Source organism: Phodopus roborovskii, unplaced genomic scaffold, assembly GCF_943737965.1.
Source record: "Phodopus roborovskii unplaced genomic scaffold, PHOROB, whole genome shotgun sequence".
In the NCBI taxonomy this organism is placed as follows: Eukaryota; Metazoa; Chordata; class Mammalia; order Rodentia; family Cricetidae; genus Phodopus; species Phodopus roborovskii.
Window position 1 is genome coordinate 1502852 of NW_026125264.1, and position 17992 is coordinate 1520843.

At 43.4% G+C, this 17992-nt stretch overlaps 1 protein-coding gene across 1 annotated transcript in view; it reads right to left on the reverse strand.

Annotated features, from left to right (window-relative positions):
• LOC127228937 (vomeromodulin-like) overlaps positions 1 to 17992 on the reverse strand; it is a 60992-nt gene that overhangs the window by 34301 nt on the left and 8699 nt on the right. The window contains exons 12-16 of the mRNA XM_051194037.1: positions 17222 to 17282; positions 16426 to 16505; positions 4963 to 5030; positions 793 to 894; positions 18 to 141 (exon numbers count right to left, since the gene is read on the reverse strand). Coding sequence (XP_051049994.1) covers positions 18 to 141; positions 793 to 894; positions 4963 to 5030; positions 16426 to 16505; positions 17222 to 17282 — 435 coding nt within the window. The remainder of the gene's footprint in view (positions 1 to 17; positions 142 to 792; positions 895 to 4962; positions 5031 to 16425; positions 16506 to 17221; positions 17283 to 17992) is intronic.

Here is a 17992-nt window from a genome sequence, read left to right on the forward strand (position 1 = left end):
ATGTGAATTTCATTGACCTGGATGTGGGTGTCTTGGATGTCAAGGTTGACACACTGAGTGTTGTTGGAGGAAATAGCAATTTTCATTGTCACTTCCAGGATGGATTCAAATTGCAGTGCACTGACGACAGGTCCAAGTGCTCTGTGGAGAGGAATGTGAGGCGAATGAAATTCTGCTGAGACCTGACGCTCCAGGGCAGAGAAAGGTATTAGGGAATGTCCTCCCGATGTGGTGAAGGTCATCCTCTAGAGGGAAGAACTGTGTTTCCCAGTCCGTATGCTCTTAGGGCCTCAGTCCTATGCCAGAGAGTGAAGAGGGTGGTCATTTAGGCAGTTAATGTTTGATGAATAATTGTCCTACCTAGCCTTAAGGAGGTGCCTGTTGTTGGCACAGGCTGCCAGTTTTAAGTTCACCTTCAAACCTAGCACTTAGGCCTTCTTTGTTGTGTGGAAATACAAGAGAGAAATGTAGCAGGGGAAAGGCAGGGTTTCTTAACATAAGAAGTTCTGGACTGGGAAAATTTTATATATATACTTGTGTGTGTGTTTGTGTATATATATGTATACATACATATATATGTATACATACATACATATATACATATACACGTATGTGTAAAAATATACAATCATATGTATATAGAAATATGTGACTATATATGTAATTTTTTTCCTGAGGCATGTTTCTCTCTGTAAGGAAGCCTTCCTGTGTGTGTCCTTGTCCTCGGGCTCTAGGATAGGGGCCTACATCCTCATCCCTCGTGACCCAGCAATCATCTGGAAACATGCTCACCCTTTTCTGCCTATGGTGGCAGTGACTGTGGAGTGGACGTGGATCTCATCAGCTGCCATGGTTATGTCCGTGCTGTCCACTGTTACTTCATCCACCTCTAATCTGCAGAGGGACAATACAGGCTCAGTTCTGCTTCCTGGAAACAGCCCAGTCCTCATGAGAAATACCTGTGGGGAAGGCGGCTCGCCACCTGCTAAGCTTTGCTACTTCTATGATTCTTGAACCAATTTTTATTTAGCTATAATGAATATATTTAATTTAGTAAGATGTATGTGATCTAAATTAAAATATCAATTTTCAGTAATTCTTTAATAGAAATATATGACTATTTGATAAGGCCTTTTTCACATAGTTTTAAAAAATCTTTTAGATTCTTATTTATGAATCTTGACTAATTAAAACTGAGATGAGACACATAATCATTCATTAAAATAATTTCCCCAGTGGAATGGCTTATTAACAATTGAAGGTATAGATTCAATAAATCAATTAAGACACATTAAGTTCCATTTCTTTAAATGTATTGCAAAATCTCATTTTAGACAAATCTTTGTGTGAAGTTCAAGCTTGAAGACTTTGAAGTTGAACTGATTGAAAGCTGTCAATGAAGACCTAAAATGCTAGCATATTTCAGCTAATAGGACAGAGAAGCCTGAGCAATGAAGGATGTAAAATAAGGGGTTTAGTAGAAAATAACAAAAGGAAGATGTTCAGTGTTTTTACCATTGCTGAGGTGTCATTCATGCCAACAACAGGAATGCCAGATGGCACGATGCTCCATAGAAGTAGCTGATCAGCCAATGAGACTACTGGGAACCTAGGCCAGGAGCCAATGTTAAGTGTTTTGAGATTTATGGGATTTCAATCAACATAAATGAAATTCTACAGTAAAAATTATTCCTTGCAGATTGAGTTGGGGTGAGACCAGAAAGCAAAGACCAAAAATATATCTTTGGTAACATTGAAAACCTCAGCTTTCTTCACCATATTCTCATCCAAGGATGCACTGAAATGTTTTGCAAAAGATGTGAAGTGTTTAGATGACCTGGATTCTCACTTTATTAGAGACCAAGGATTTCAGTGAGCATCAACAGCATGGAACACTTACTACCCTGACCTAGGGAAACATATCACTGAAATCTGATGACCAATCTGTCTCCCATCCTGATCTGTATTTGCCTGCTTCATCTATGAGAATTTCTCTTTGATCCAAGGACCTTCTCTGTATCTCTTTTTATTGATGACTCTGTGAGGAGGGAAAAACAGTAGGGAAAGAGGCAAAATATACCTTTGGCAAAATATACCCCTTTCATTTTTTTCTCAGTCTTTGATGTAAGAATGATAGATGAAAACAGACAATTAGTAAAGCTGAAAGGAGTGGGTGAGTTTAGCTAAAACCTAATCAGTATAGGCGAGATACAATGTATCTCCTAAGCTTGCAGTTAAAGATGAATGTTGTTAAATGTAATACTGGGTGGGGCTTGAGGCATTCCAATTAGTCTGCATCTAACCCTCTTACCATCTCAGAGTGATAAGACTGACAGCTTCCAGGAGCTTTATCTACATAAACTCCTGAAATAACAGAAATTAATGCAGAAGGCATTATCAGAAATAATGGGATGGCTAGTAAACAGCTCTAAACATTGCAAATGAGGTTTCATTAGACCTGGGAACACTTTAAGTTCTTTTGAAGTGTTTTCTACGCCAGCAAATCTTTCTCTTAAAAGCCTCTCTCTATATTAACATGATCTTGACCAAGGATGGACTGTTTCTTCTCAAAAAGTATTTTTTTCATTAGGTTATATTGAGTAGTCTAATATATGTGGTGTTTCATATATTAAAATTAAAAATACCAAACTGATTTAACCAATTCCTACTTATATGTGTCAGAATGTAAGAATAGTATTGCCAAAACACACTTACTCTAGAATTAAGAAGTATGTGAATTTTTCATAAGGAACCCTTTTCCTGAAAATAAAAGTTTAGGACTAGCTAAAAGTCTAAGGTTTTCTTCACAGACATCCAAATACTTCCAATGAAGTTACATGCATGTATGTGGAAAATTGTTCTGTCACTCAATTTGATTAACATAAAACTGTAGGAACTATGATTTTTCAAAGATTTTTTTTTACTGTTTGCTCTTTTTTAAAAATTTAAAAAAAAATTTTCTTATTTGAAATATCGATCCAAGTTCCCTCTCCCTCATTCCCTCCCTCCCTCCATCCCTCTATCACACCATCCCATGCCTCCCCCAACCACCCTCCCATCCCATCTCCCCCCCCACTCCACATGTAGGGAGATGCCTTCCAGGAGGTGTCATCTAAATCTTTCAAGTCATTTGGAGTAGGAACTAGGCCCTCCCTCCTGCCCTAGGTTAAGGGAGTATCCCTCCATGGGGAATGCGCTCCCAAAGTCCTTTTGTGCACCAGGGATACATCCTGGCTCCTCTGTCAGAGGTCCCTTAGACTGCCTAGGCCTTCTGAGACCCATCTTCAGGGGGTCTGAGTCGGTCCAAGGCTGGATTCCCAGCTATCAGTCTGGAGGCCAATTAGCTTCTCCTTGTTCAGGTCAGCTGTCTCTATGTGTTTCTGCAACCTGGTCTTGTCCTCCCTCTCTGCATTTGGATTCCAGTTTGGCTCAGTGTTTAGCTGTGGGTGTCCACTTCTGTTTCCATCAGCCACCAGATGAGGGTTCTATGATGGTGGATAAGTTAGTCATCAATCTCATTATCAGGGAAGGGCACTTATGGTAGCCTTTCCACTATTGCTCAAATTGATAGCTGGGGTCAGTCTTGTAGGTCTCTGGACATTCCTTTAGGTTCAGTTTCCTCTTCAAACCTATAATGCCCCCCCTTTATAGTATCTCTCTCTCCCTCTCTCTTTTCTCTTTCTCGTCTATTCCTCCCATGACTCAGTCTCCCTAATCCCACGTGCTTTTCTCTCCTCCCCTTCTCTTTCTCCTACTTCCCTCTCCACTCACTGCACCCCCACTCCAAATATATTCAGGAGATTCTTGTTTCTTTCCCTTTCAGTGAGGGATCTTATATGAATCTTAGATTCCTCGATGTATCCTAGTTTCTCTGGTGGAGTGAATTATAGGCTGGTGATTCTTTGCTCTGTCTAAAATCCATATATGAGTGAGTATATACCATGTTCTTCTTTTTATGACTGGGTTATGTCTTAGATGAAATGCTTTTGCCTGGGCCCTAAACACTGACCAAATGCCTGTTATCTTTATTTAATCTTTGGAAATGTTTTACATTTATACAATGTGTTTTGATGATGTTCATTTACCACTACCTCCTTCTGACTCTCCCTGGTGCTCTTGCTTCCCCTCCCTCATAGCTTCACAGTTATTTATATACCGAGTCCAATTAGTTCTTTCCATTGTTGTATGGGCAACATACTTGCAGCTCCTGCAGAGGCGAGCAAAATCTCCTCAACCATTAAATCTGCCAATAGCTCCCTCTAAGGGTAGATCTTCGTTTGGCCCTACTCCATCCACACTGGAATCTTGACTGGTTTGATCTCCTGGAGGACTTTCAGGTGAAAACAGCTGGTAGGAATTGATATGTGCAATAGCCATGTTATGTCCAGAAGTTAGCAATTCACAGTTCTTCCCATTCGTTAACATTGTCTTTGCCCTCTCTTTCGTGATGTCTGCTGAGCCTTGTGTGCTGCAAGGTTGTTGTAGGTTACTTGTCCCCAAGTGAACTCACAGTTAGGTATACGTCATACTTGCACCAGGTATGAGATGCTATTAACCACTACTTTCTGCAGAAAGAAGTGTCTTTGACTGAAATCAAATCAACAAACATCTATATGTGTATACCTAAATATTTAGAAAGTGGTTTGACAGGTGGTACATGAACCAAATGAGTAGATTTCCTCTCTTGGTACTATGATCTCCTCAGTCATTTGCTTTTATGCAGTTTACAATATCTAGCTGTAATGGAGAGGGTGCCTGAACCAGCCTTCATCTGTAATCAGATTGGTCACTACCCTAATATTCATCACAGAACCTTCATCCAGTACCTGATAGTTGCAGATACATAAATCCACAGCCAAACACTGGGTTGAGCTTGGGATACAGGTGAAGAGAGGCAGGAGGGTTATATGAGCAAGGGAGTGAGTCAAGATCATGATGGAGAAACCCACAGAGACAGCTGACCTAGGCTTGTTGGGGCTCATGGATTCTGGACGGGACCTGGATTGTGGGACATACTCCCAATATTGGGCCTGAAAGGATTTCAAAAGATCAGCAATTGTTGACTCCTCCTTTTTACTTCCTATTTCCTCCTTGTCTCCTAGTCCCTCCTATCTTCCTTTCCTATTGGCCAACAGTGCTTTACTTATTAACCAGTTTGAGAAACATATACAGAATGACATCTCCCATCAAGCAAGTGGTTGGATCATTGGGTACTAATACTGCCTTCACTGTCAGCATGCAGGCATTCTCTTACGTATAGGGTGGGGACAAGGAGCAGTATGCAGTTGACTCCTGAGCTACTTGGTCTGTCCTAGGGTCATGATTCCAGAAGACACTCGATATTTCACCTTAACTGAGGATGTATGGCAGGCTCCTCATTGGTGAGCCTTACTGTAGGTGTCAGCAGTCAGGCTGTCACTGGATACTGACAATGTCCTGTGGACATTGTAGCAACAAAATCCTGTGTACCAGACCTACACTGGGAACAGCATGATTATGGCCATCTGGGTATGTGGTCTACACTGGTCAGTGTTTGGGTATCCCCATGGTATTGTATAAGCCCTACTTTCTGCATGTGGTCATCTGTTGCATATGGCTTTACTCACTGGCCAGTATAAGGGTGGCTCCTGCATACTGGACCTGAAGTGGGGGCAGTATGAATTTGGCTCTTTAGTTACTTGGTCTGTACTAGTTATAGTGTGCTTGTGGTCCTTTGTGTTATGGTCTATCGTCAGGCTAACTGTGGAGTTGCTTTATGGAAGCTGAGCCTGAATTAAAGTGCAGGGTTCATTCAGTCAGTCCTCTTGGTATTAGCTCTTTTCTGAGAATAGCTGGAAGTCGACCCCCTGGATTCCAGTCCTACACCAAGTCAATGTGTGAATTTCCCTATGAGTCCTGGATCTGCCTTGTTTCAGCACACTGTCTGCCCTATTAGAACTACATCTTTCCTTCAGCCAATCAAAGGCTATCTCCTCCAGTCCTGGGTTTTTCCTAGGGACCACGTTACAGCTGCATCCTGGATAGTAGGAATTCACCTAGGGTAGTGTTTAGTTAACTTTTTAATACTTGGATTACATGAGGTCAGAATGGAATGTGCCCTAAGTGCTAAGCCTACTCTGATAACAGAGTACAGACATGGTACTTTGGATATCTGGCTTGCACTGATTTTCGAGTGGGTTGTATTCAAGGTACTGGGACAGCTCTGAAGTCTTCAAGAGTGGGCCTTTCTCGGTGGGCTACTGTCTTAGGTCACCATGCAGGTGGTCGTTTGTGCCCTGGACCTCCAAGGGTTGCAAATGGCCCTTGGTGTACAGATCCATCTCTGAGGTTGATAGACAGTTTGAGTGTGATGGGAGTTTACTTTAGTCCAGTTGTGGTTGATCCAAGGAGCCTTAAGTACAGTCCTGGGACAGGCACTTCAAGGTCATGTCTCATGCCAGTTAAGAGTAAAAACAGGCCCATTGTGTGGTTAAACAAAGTGGAAGCAAACTATTCAAGGGAATTTACAGAGAAGTGAGAAACTCCAAGGATTTGGAGTGGATTCTCTGAGAGTGGATTCTCAGAGAGGCAAAAGCTATTGCCCTTTATTCTCTAGGGTGTTCGTGTGTGTGTGTGTGTGTGTGTGTGTGTGTGTGTGCGTGTGCGTGTGCGTGTGCGTGTGCGTGTGTGTGTGTGTGTGTGTGTGTGTGTGTGTGTGTCCTGCTGCATAGCAGAAACTGGAACAAGGCTGATGAGTGCGATTATTGCTCTGATACTGTTAAGTTCTCCATGCTATCATAGGCCAAGCCAGCAGAGGGCCCACATGCTCTAATCATGTCCCTTAGGCCAACCTTAAAATAAACAAACACTCTTTGTTCCTCATGTCCACAAAAAGTAGTGGCCATTGTTTTAGTTAATATCTGTGGCACTGACTGGAGTCTCTGCTTAAAGTGGGTGGAGGTTTTTATAGAAGCTGTCTTTATGTAGTCTGTTATAATTACCAAATTTAAAATGATCACTAGCCTATAATTCACACCACCGGAGAACCTAGGATATAAGGGATTCATACAAGATCCCTCACAGAAGGGGAAAGGAACAAGATCTTCTGAGCATATTGGGAGTGGTGGGGGCAGTGAGTGGAGAGGGAGTTAGGAGAAAGAGAAGGGGAGGATAGGGGTGGGTGATGGTGTCCATTTCTTTTCTCAATGTTGGGACCTCATTAACCTTAGACGTGTGCAGGCCTGTGCATGCTGCCACAGTCTCTGAAGTTCATATTGTGTTGGTCCTATTCTGTCTATAAGTCTGCCTTTGCTTGGTGTCTTCCACCCCTACTGGCTCTTACAATGTTTCTAATGCTGTACTCAGAGACAGAGGTAAATAAACTCTGTGCTTCTTGAAAAAAAAAAATTAAAGAAGAAAATAAAAAAGAAGAGCACAGTTCAAACACAAACAATGATATGGATCAAAGCAGGTAAGAGCCAGATATCAGTACTACTCTACTGGGAGCATAGCAAATAGGTCCTTGAGCCTGCAGATCCCTAGACAAACCTGGATTGTCTTTCCAATGGGAAAATGAGAAACCTGCACTTCCATCCAGAAAGCTGAGAAGTGGAAATGATGATCTGTGTTCTCTGTTGGTCCAGGCTGAATCAAGCTCTTACAACCAAGACCATGAGGTGGCTAGTGCTCTGAATGACCAGAGGGATCCAGAGTCTTACCCAAGTCCCCACAACCTGGACCAGAGGTGGCTGTGGGTGTCCATAAAGATGGCTGCACTTCATCTTGGCACAAGGGAAGAGAGTTCAAAGCTGTCATCAAGTCACAAGACCTAAAGGTCAAAGATGTGGCTACAGTAAGGATGTTTGGCTGTCTTAGTCTAAATAACAACAGACCTGAATCTGAGGTGTGGCTACTCCTGACCTCAAGGCTAGGGAACAAGAAGTTGGAGCTAAGGTTACTGAACCCTTGGAATAAGTGAGGAAGAAAAGTCTGTTTGTTCCTTATACACGATACCATGTTCCTTCCCCTTTTGGGTTATGGTATATAAGAGTGGTGAAAAACTAAACTTGTGGCATTTCAGTATTGACTGATCTGCCCTCCTGACCTTTATTCTGTCCCTACTTCTTTTCTTTATTGTCTATAGCTAGCCTTTCCCTCATCCACACTCTCCCACTCAGGTATGGACTTGGGGCTGCTTGGCTGGCTCTGATTGCAGCCCACACAAAGACAACTCCGGACATATGGCACCTGAACTTGGGGCTGAGAACAGGGAACAGAAATGATGGATGAGGTATAGCCTAGCAACGTGAGGACATACAGATGGTGCCGACATACACCTCCGAAACGTGGGAATGAGTATGGGGGACATAAGTGATGGACACCACCGAAGAACAGACAGCACAAAGGTGAAGTGAGTCGTCGGAATAAAGAAGTGCAGTAAAGTGGGGTGCGTGAATGCCAGGAGTAAAACTGTATATAATTGTAGATGTGAAACAGAAATATCAGACAGATGGTAAAGAAGTGAGTTAGTTAGCCTCCAGGGGTAAAATGTATATAATTAGAGATATGAGACAGGGAAATATTAGTCAGATGATTATATTTATTTGGGTATTTTTTAATAGCCGGGATAGCTGGATTAAAACAGGAGCAAGTACAGCAATGTTTAGAATTTGAATGTTTTGTAAGGATCCTTCCCCCTCACAGAAGCCGCCACTGCAGCTGTCTTAGAGCTGCACCAGGGCTTGGGAGAGCAAAGGGGCAGCCCTGCTTATGCACTAGGTCAGCAGGACCTGGGGGTGCCAAGAACTCAGAGTTGCTACAATGGTGATTGCTTACTTTTCAAGCAGCTGCAGTCACAGATGCGCTGCAGCGAGCCAGACCCTGCCCAGAGAGCAAAGGCAAAACAAGACCTAGAAGCCTGCACTCTTAGGAGCTACTGCTATGGGTAACGCCCAGCCAAGTGTATGGAAAAATTAATTCAGCCTATCAGAAACTGTTTTAAGACTTATAGAAAAAAAGGGTGACATAGATAAATTTATTGGGATATGGGATTTGTGCAGATGTTGGATGTTTCATAATTTAAGGATTAGCTATAGCAAGCTGCATTACAAGAGATTTCAATTAAGGATGTTCTATTTCAACAGACTAATCTTGGCCTAAAGAAAAGGAGAGCTGAAAGATGTATGTATGTTCTGTATGTATGGTGTGGCTACACATGCGGGTCTGAAGTGTGATTGTGAACGTGTGAATTCCAACAATAGGTACTACTTGAATTGCTAGGCATATAGGAAAAACAAAACAAAACAAAACAAAAACATCAGGTCAGTGTCTTAATTGGAAGGTTGGTGATCTGCGCCTCCCATGGCTGGCTCCCAGAGCAGAACAGCGGGAAATGCTCAAAGCCAGCATGATCTAAGGAATCTGTCTGGATGATTCAAAAGAGTTTAGCAGAGGAGAGGATATAGAAATCCTCCTAAATTTTGGTGGTTAAAAAAGAAATTGAAAGGCAGAACTTCCAGGAGCTGCTCTGAGCTCACTAGACCTGCTTATCCATGCAGGACAACCCTGAGTTCCTGCCTGCCTGATCTCTGACCCCCACTGCCAGTCCTCTGCCAGAGCTCTGGGCCCAAGCCAGAGATCTGCCTATCTCCATGGGACCATCCTGAGTCCTTGCCTGCTGCATCTTTGACCCCCATTGCTGGGCCTCTGCTGGAGAGAGCTTGGACCACCCAGAGCTACAGGCATCGAAATTCTGACCCATCTAAGCCCACCAGGGGAGTGGCACACACACACACACACACACACACACACACACACACACACACACACAGAGAGAGAGAGAGAGAGAGAGAGAGAGAGAGAGAGAGAGAGAGAGATCCCACCTGCACCCACTGGAAGAAGCGATGGGAAGATGGCAATACAAGACAACAAGAGGAACATGGTATGTACTTGCTCATATATGGATTTTAGACCTAGAGCAAAGGATCACCAGCCTATAATTCACACCACCAGAGGAACTAGGATACAAGGTGTATTCTAAGAGATTCATGTAAAGTCCCTCACAGAAGAGGGAAGGGACAAGTCCCCCAGAGCACAGGGGAAGTGGGGGGCAGTGAATGGAGAGAGAAGTAGGAGAAAGAGAGGGGGAGGAGAGGAAAACATGTGCAACTAGGAAGATTGAGTCAGGGTAGGAATAGAAGAGAGAAGATAGATAGATAGATAGATAGATAGATAGATAGAGAGAGAGAGAGAGAGAACATAAAAGAGGGAGCCGATATTGGTTTGAAGAGAAAACTGAACCTAAAGAAAGGTCTAAAGATCTATAAGACTGCTGCCAACTAACAATTTGAGCAACCGTGGAAAGGCTATCATAAATGCCATTCCCAGATAGTGAGATCAACAACTAACTTATCCATGGAGCCCTCATCTAATACCTGTTGGAAACAGAAGCAAACACCTCTACCTAAACACTGAGTCGAACTAGAATCCAGATGCAGACAGAGAGCACAAGACCAGGTTGCAAAAACATATAGACACAGCTGACCTGAACAAGGAGGAGCTAATGGGTCCCCAGAATGTTAGCTGGAATCCAGCATGGGTCTGACTCAGGCCCCCCTGAATATGGGTCTCAGCCAGAAGGACTGAGCAGTCTAAGGGACCTCAGACAGTGGAGCCAGGATGTATCCCTAGTGCACAAAAGGACCTTGCGAACACATCCCCCATGGAGGGATAACTGCCTTAACCTAGAGACAGGAGAGAAGCCCTAGTCCCTACTTCACATGACCTGTCAGATCTATATGACCCCACTTGGATGGCATTGCCCTATATGTGGAATTGGGGTGGGGGGATGGGAGGGGAGGGTGGTCAGGGTGCATGTGAGGGGGCAGAGAGGGTAAAAGGGAGGGAGGGAGAGGGAACTGGGATTGACATGTGAAATAATAAATTATTTGAAAGAAAGAAAGAAAACACCTAACAATAGAAAGAAAAACATGAACCTAGGGACTGACTCTATACCAGTTAAACCTGAACACCCCAAAGCAGATGAAGCAGAAAAGGACAACTTAAAACATATCTTCATAAAAGTCATAGAGGCCTTCAAAGATGATGTGAGCAAATTCCATAAAGAAATGGAAGAAAAAACAAACAAAAATTGGAAGAAATGAACAAATCTCTTAAAGAGAGTAAGAAAAGTAAGAAAAGCCAAGGAAAAACAATTAAACGGTGAAGGAAACAATCACCTTGGTACGCAAGCCACACAAAGATACAACTAAGAAAGAATACTACAGACTAATATCCCTGATGAACATTGATGCAAAAGTACTCAACAAAATACTGGCACACTGACTCCAAGAACACATCAGGGAAATCATCCACCATGACCAAGTAGGCTTCATCCCTGGGTTGCAGGGATGGTTTAACATATGAAAATCTATCTATGTGATCCACCATATAAACAAACTGAAAAAGAAAAACCACATGATCATCTCAATAGTTGCTGAAAAAGCCTTCAGCAAAATTCAACACCCTTTCATGATAAAGGTCTTGGGGAGATTGGGGATAACAGAAACATATCTAAACATAATAAGAGCAATATACAGTAAACTAACAGCCAACATCAAACTGAATGAAGAGAAACTTAAGGCAATTCCACAAAAATCAGGAACAAGGCAAGGCTGCCCTCTCTCTCCATATCTCTTCAATATTGTACTTGAAGTTCTAGATAAAGCAATAAGAAAGCAAAAGGATATCATGGGGATCCAAATTGGAAAGGAAGAAGTCAAACTTTCACTGTTTGCAGATGCTATGTTACTTTACATAAGCAACCCAAAAAACTCTACCAGCGATCTCCTACAGCTGATAAACACCTTCAGCAAACTAGCAGGATACAACATAAACTAAAAAAAAAAAATTAGTAGCCCTACTTTATTCAGATGACAAAGGGGCTGAGAAAGAAATCAAAGAAATATCACCCTTTACAATAGCCAGAAACAACATAAAGTATCGTGGGGTAATGCTTACCAAACAAGTGAAAGATCTATAGAATAAGAACTTTGTGTCTTTAAAGAAAGAAATTAAAGAAGATACCAGAAAATGGAAAGATCTCCCATGCTCTTGAATAGGTATGATAAACAGTAAAAAATGGCAATCTTGCCAAAAGCAATCTATAGATTCAATGCAATCCCCATGAAAATCCAAGCACAATTCTTCACTGACCTTGAAAGGATGATAATCAATTTTGTATGGAGAAACAAAAGACCCAGGATAGCCAAAACAACCCTGTCCAATAATAGAACGTCAGGAGGCATCACCATCCCTGATTTTAAGCTTTACTACAGAGCTATAGTCCTGAAAACAGCCTGGTATTGGCACAAGAATATACAAGTTGACCAAAAATCCTGACATTAACCCACATACCTATGAACACCTGATTTTTGCCAAAACAGCTAAAAGCATACAATGGGGAGAGTAAAGCATCTTCAACAAATGGTGCTGGCACAATTGGATGATGGTGTGTAGAAGTCTGCAGATGGACCCATGTCTATTGCCACACACAAAACTCAAGTCCAAATGGATCAAAGACCTCAACATCAATCCAGCCACAGTGAACTCTTTAGAAGAGAAAGTGGGAGGTACCCTTGAACAAATTGGTATTGGAGACCCCTTCTTAAACATAACTCCAGTAGTACAGACACTGAGATAGACAATAAATGGGACCTCCACAAACTTAGAAACTTCTGTAAGGCAAAGGACACAGTTGACAAGACCAAACGGCAGCCCACAGACTGGGAAAAGATTTTCACCAATCCTACATCTGACACAGGACTGATCTCCAAAATATACAAAGAACTCAAGAAACTAGTGAACAAAACACCGAATAATCTTATTAAAAATGGGGTACAGAACTGAAGAGAATTCTCAATAGAGGAAATCAAAAAGGCTGAAAGACACTTAAGAAAGTGCTCAATATCCTTAGCTATCAGGGAAACACAAATCAAAACAACAATATGGTGGTTGCTCAGGAAAATGGGAATTAGTTTACCATAGGACCCGGCAATCCCCCTCTTAGGCACATACCCAAACGATCCACATCCATGCAACAAAGACATTTGCTCAGCTATGTTCATAGCAGCATTATTTCTAATAGCAAGAACCTGGAAGCAACCTAGATGCCCTTCAACTGAAGAATGGATAAAGAAAATGTGGCACATCTACACAATGGAACACTACTCTGTGGACAAAAACAATGGAATCTTGAAATTCACAGGCAAGTGGATGGAACTTGAAACCATCCTGAATGAGGTAACCCAATCACAAAAAGAGGAACATAGTATGTACTCATTCATATATGGAATTTAGACCTAGAGCAAAGGATCACCAGCCTATAATTCACACGGCCAGAGGAACTAGGATACAAGGTGGATTCTAAGAGATTCATATAAGATCCCTCACGGAAGGGGGAAGGGACAAATCCTCCAGAGCAGTGAGTGGAGAGGGAACTAGGAGAAAGAGAAGGGGAGGAGAGGAAAGCACATGGGACTAGGAAGACTGATTCAGGAGAAGAATAGAAGACAGAAAATAGATAGAGAGAGGCAGAGAGAGACAGACAAACAGGCACACACACACACACACACACACACACACACACAGAGAGAGAGAGAACATAAAAGAGGGAGCCATTATAGGATTGAAGAGAAAAGTGAACCTAAAGAAATGTCCAGACCTAAAAGACTGACTCCAACTAACAATTTGAGCAACAGTGGAAAGACTACCATAAATGCCCTTCCCTGATAATGAGACTGATGACTAACTTATCCACCATCATGAAGGCCTCATCTAGTACCTATTGGAAACAGAAGCAAACACCCACAATTAAACTCTGAGCCAAACTAGAACCCAGATGCAGAGACAGAAACACATAGAGACAGCTGACCTGAACAAGGAGGAGCTAATGGGCTCCCAGACTGATAGCTGGGAATCCAGCATGGGACTGACTCAGTCCGCCTGTATATGGGTCTCAGCCAGAAGGCCTGAGCAGTCTAAGGGACCTCAGACAGTGGAACCAGGATATATTCCTGGTGCACAAAAGGACCTTGTGGGTACATCCCCTATGGAGGGATACACACTTTACCTAGAGTCAGGAGAGAATTTCTAGTCCCTACTTCAAATGACTTGACAGATTTAGATGACCCCTCCTGGATGGCATCACCCTACATGTGCAGTGTGGAGGGGGTTGGAGGGCAGGGTGGTCGGGGTGCATGTGAGGCGGGCAGAGAGGGAAATACGGAAGGAGTGGGAACTGGCATCGATATGTAAAATAAAAAAATAAAAAAATAAAAAAAGGAAAAAGAAAGAAAAAAACTGAAATTAAAATAATTCTATAGTCATCGAAACTACATAATATAGTGTAAAACACTCAATGACCTATCATGAGAGTTCCCATGGGTTAGAATTCTGACTCACTATAGAGAATCCGCAGTGTATTGGGAGGAAGGTGGGTGCCAGGCCCACCACAGACAATTCAGAGTGTGCATAGTAAAAGTTTGGGTCCCTAGGCAACATGCAGACTCCCAGAGAGAACTCAGCAGAGTCAGGCCTGGTGCCCTCCTGTCTGGACTTTTCTGTCTCTGGTGTCCACATAGTACCTTGTAAAACCTGCATGGTAAAACCAAAATGTTCCAGACCCAGGATGCTGTCCCCATTGTTTGGAATCTCCAGTTTGCCACCCATTCCAAACCCCACCCTCATGGTGCCAAGGTGGGGTTCTTTCCCTGGAGTTGCCTCATTCCAAACTATGGTCCTGAGAAGAACAATGTCATGGGCTCCATCCCTGGAGGGCATTTAAAAGACCCTCCTCTTGGGTTTAATTCAAACTTCTCTCCTGTTAACCTGGGGCCACCTGTGAAGGCTTTGCTCAGATTCATCCTGGATTTATTAATTTGGCCTGATCTGATTCATTATATCATCTCCCAAGGAGCCCAGCAACCCAGGACCCACTATTTATCACTGAAGTAGAGAAGAGGTTAAGGTTAAGGACCCAGACTGTGACCTAATTTCTCTTCTGGTGTTTAGGTCTGTGGTGAGCAGTCTATGGTCTTGAGAAGCAAAGTGTTCACAAGATGGCCAGAAAGGAAAAGCAAGAAAGAGCCAGGGTTCCTCATGGGCTTGAAGAATGTGCCCCAGTGAACTAAAAACTACTTCTAGGCAGCACTTCTTAAAGGGGCCACCTCCCTATGGCAGCAGGTGGGGAGCAAATCTTCACCTCCTGAGCCTTTGGAAGTCACTCCAAATTCAAAGTAAAACAGGGGAGGGAGCTGCTGAAAGGGTTAATCCTTGTCAAGACCATCCCACAGAGTTCTGGGGAACACTGGATTTGGTGTCTCATGTCATTGTTCAGCACCAAGTAAGAAAGAAGTTCTTTGCATTCTCAGGAACATGTACCAGAGTTGAGACAGGAGTCAGAGTCCTTTACTTTTGCATGAAGGGACTGTTTATTAAGTGGCTGATTACAACAAAGCCCATGTCCTTGAACTGTTCTTATTTGCCTTGTCAATCAAGGCAGAGGATCCTGAGCCTGCTGAGGGGACTACTGCTACTGTTCCCTTAATCATAAGGGTGGGGCTTCAGGGTGGCATGGAGAGATTCACAGGGGGTTTCGCATCTTCCTGGTCTTGGCCTGGCTTCAGTAGTGTTCAGTTTGTTGCCTGAAGTTCACCCTAAGGGGAGAGAAAGACAATAATTACCTTCTTTAAACCCAGAAGTTGCCTGCAAGCATGAGTATTGTCAATCCAGTCCCCCAGCAGATCACACAGCACTGCTTCAGGGATGGGAGAGAACACCTGGAGTGAACACCCTGGAGAGCTTAGCCTGTGAGAGGAGGAATTTACAGGTGAAGCCTCTGGCAGGAGGGGATCCATGCAGATGCAGTAGGGTCCACCCAGAGGCAGCAGCGCCCACTCTGTGCTCACAGGATGCTGAGTGTAGCCCCTGCTGACCCTTGCACAATGCTGGCTGTCAGTAACTACACTTCCTCTGTTACCACCAGAAGCTGCTGCAGGCTGTGTTTATTGTCACTGTAGCTATATCTCAGATGTCATCCATCTGATCTGTTCTTGTGATCAAGGCTGGCTGGTGCAAGGTCCCCTGGCCCCTGAGCGGGTCAGTAGGAAGAATGAGAGCATGCAAAGCCACCCTGAGCAAATGCTGCCTTTCTGTCATTTGGACCCTCTAGGAATTGATTTAGGCCCAGATGCTAGAAAGCATGGGGTCAAGCATAGCTTAAGGTTGAGGCTTAGGAAAGAAGCTGATGACACATTGCACACTGATTGCACAGGTAGATGAAGACTATATGTGATGTCCTGTTTCTGCCAAGTAAAGCAAAGCAAAGCAAAGCAAATAAAGCAAAGCAAAGCACAGAAGCACAGAAAAGTGCTGTATTATGTTTCTTACCAATTTCAGTGGTTTGACATTGGCATTCATTAATGCAAATGAAGACACTCCTTCTGGAATATTCATCTGTTTATACAGTTCTGAAATGAGGAAGTACCACCTTGTATCAGGAGTTAAGGGAAAAAATAACCTGGCTGGTTTGTTTGAGGACAATCACATGTGGGATCTATGATCTGTATGTGGCCCTAACAGCAGTCCCTGCCACACACTTTCAATATGGTTTCATGGATACTGTATACCCCAGCCTGCAGGATGTAGGCCAGATATGGTATAGGAGAAGAAAGGTCCCCAAAGCAGTGGGGATTTGTTGGTCTCCTAACATTGACGACAAATGATTCACTGCCTCACTACAGGACCTGACTGGAGGTGACACATACATTTGATGATCAGCAAACTATTTACAACCACAATAGAACTAACTAGGAATGAATATACCTGGCAAGTAGAATCACCATCATTGCTATGGTCCCAAGAGACTATGATATAACCTTCAAGTGTCATAACCCTAATGTCTAATGTGTGGTGACCCAGGTCCATTCTTCAGCTGCATCCTCTGGTGGTCTTGGTCGCAAGGCACTTGTGAACAAAACTTCCTGGCAGGTACAGAGCAGGCACTTTGATCTGTTTACTCTATAGACCATGAGATACTTTCATTTATGATAGAGAAGGTGATGTATAACTCAGCAGATGACAGGGTGGCCTTGTCCTTGGGCTTTAGTGTCCTACATGTGCCATTGCTTTCATGCCTCTCAAGGGGCACTGACTGCCAGCTGTCAGAGTTATTAATGCCACTTACCATTGAAACCAGACCAGGCCTTCTTCATGACTTCAGACAAAATGCCTTCAGCCTCTTCCTTCTGCAAGGCACAAAAGGACATTTTCAGTAGAGCCTTGTAGTCCTTCCCTTGTCCTCAAGGCCCAGGAGCATTAGATCGGGGTTCAGGGTCCTGTGGGATTTTTCTAGTTGACAGGTCTGTCACATGTCAAGGTCAAATGTAGAGATTGATCTCCTTGTATCCTAATGGTTCCCAATTTTGGGGGTTTTGGGACCCCTATTAAGTTTGCTGCCCATGTTGCTTCATTGGCAGAGATATTGGCCCATTCACTGCCACCTTGCTTCAGTTACAGCAGGAGGTGGAGGGTCTTAAGGAGCTCCTTGGAGGCCAAAGCTGTGGGAACTGGCTATTGGTGGTCACTGCTGCCTGCTCTGACAAGGCTTGAGGGTGTCTAGGTCTGGGATTCTCCATGTCAGGGTGCCCCCTTCTCTCTCTGTGACCCTTCTCTGAGAGCATATGGGGTTATTTCTGTACTTCTGCTAGCTTCTCACTGATCACCCTTACCCTTCTCTGTGGGAAGTCAGGCTTCTGCAGAACTGGGTTTGGTTGCTGTTGTATCAGTATGCTAGTGTGTGCACAGAGAGGGCATTCCTTAAACTCTGCCCTCTACCATCCAGGAGACAGCTATTGGCATAAACCACTCTATGTGGATGTGTCTGTGAGGTCAGGGGTCAGTCTTACTCTTTTCACTGAGTCTACAGCAAGGAACATGCAGTCGCTTCCCTGCTAAG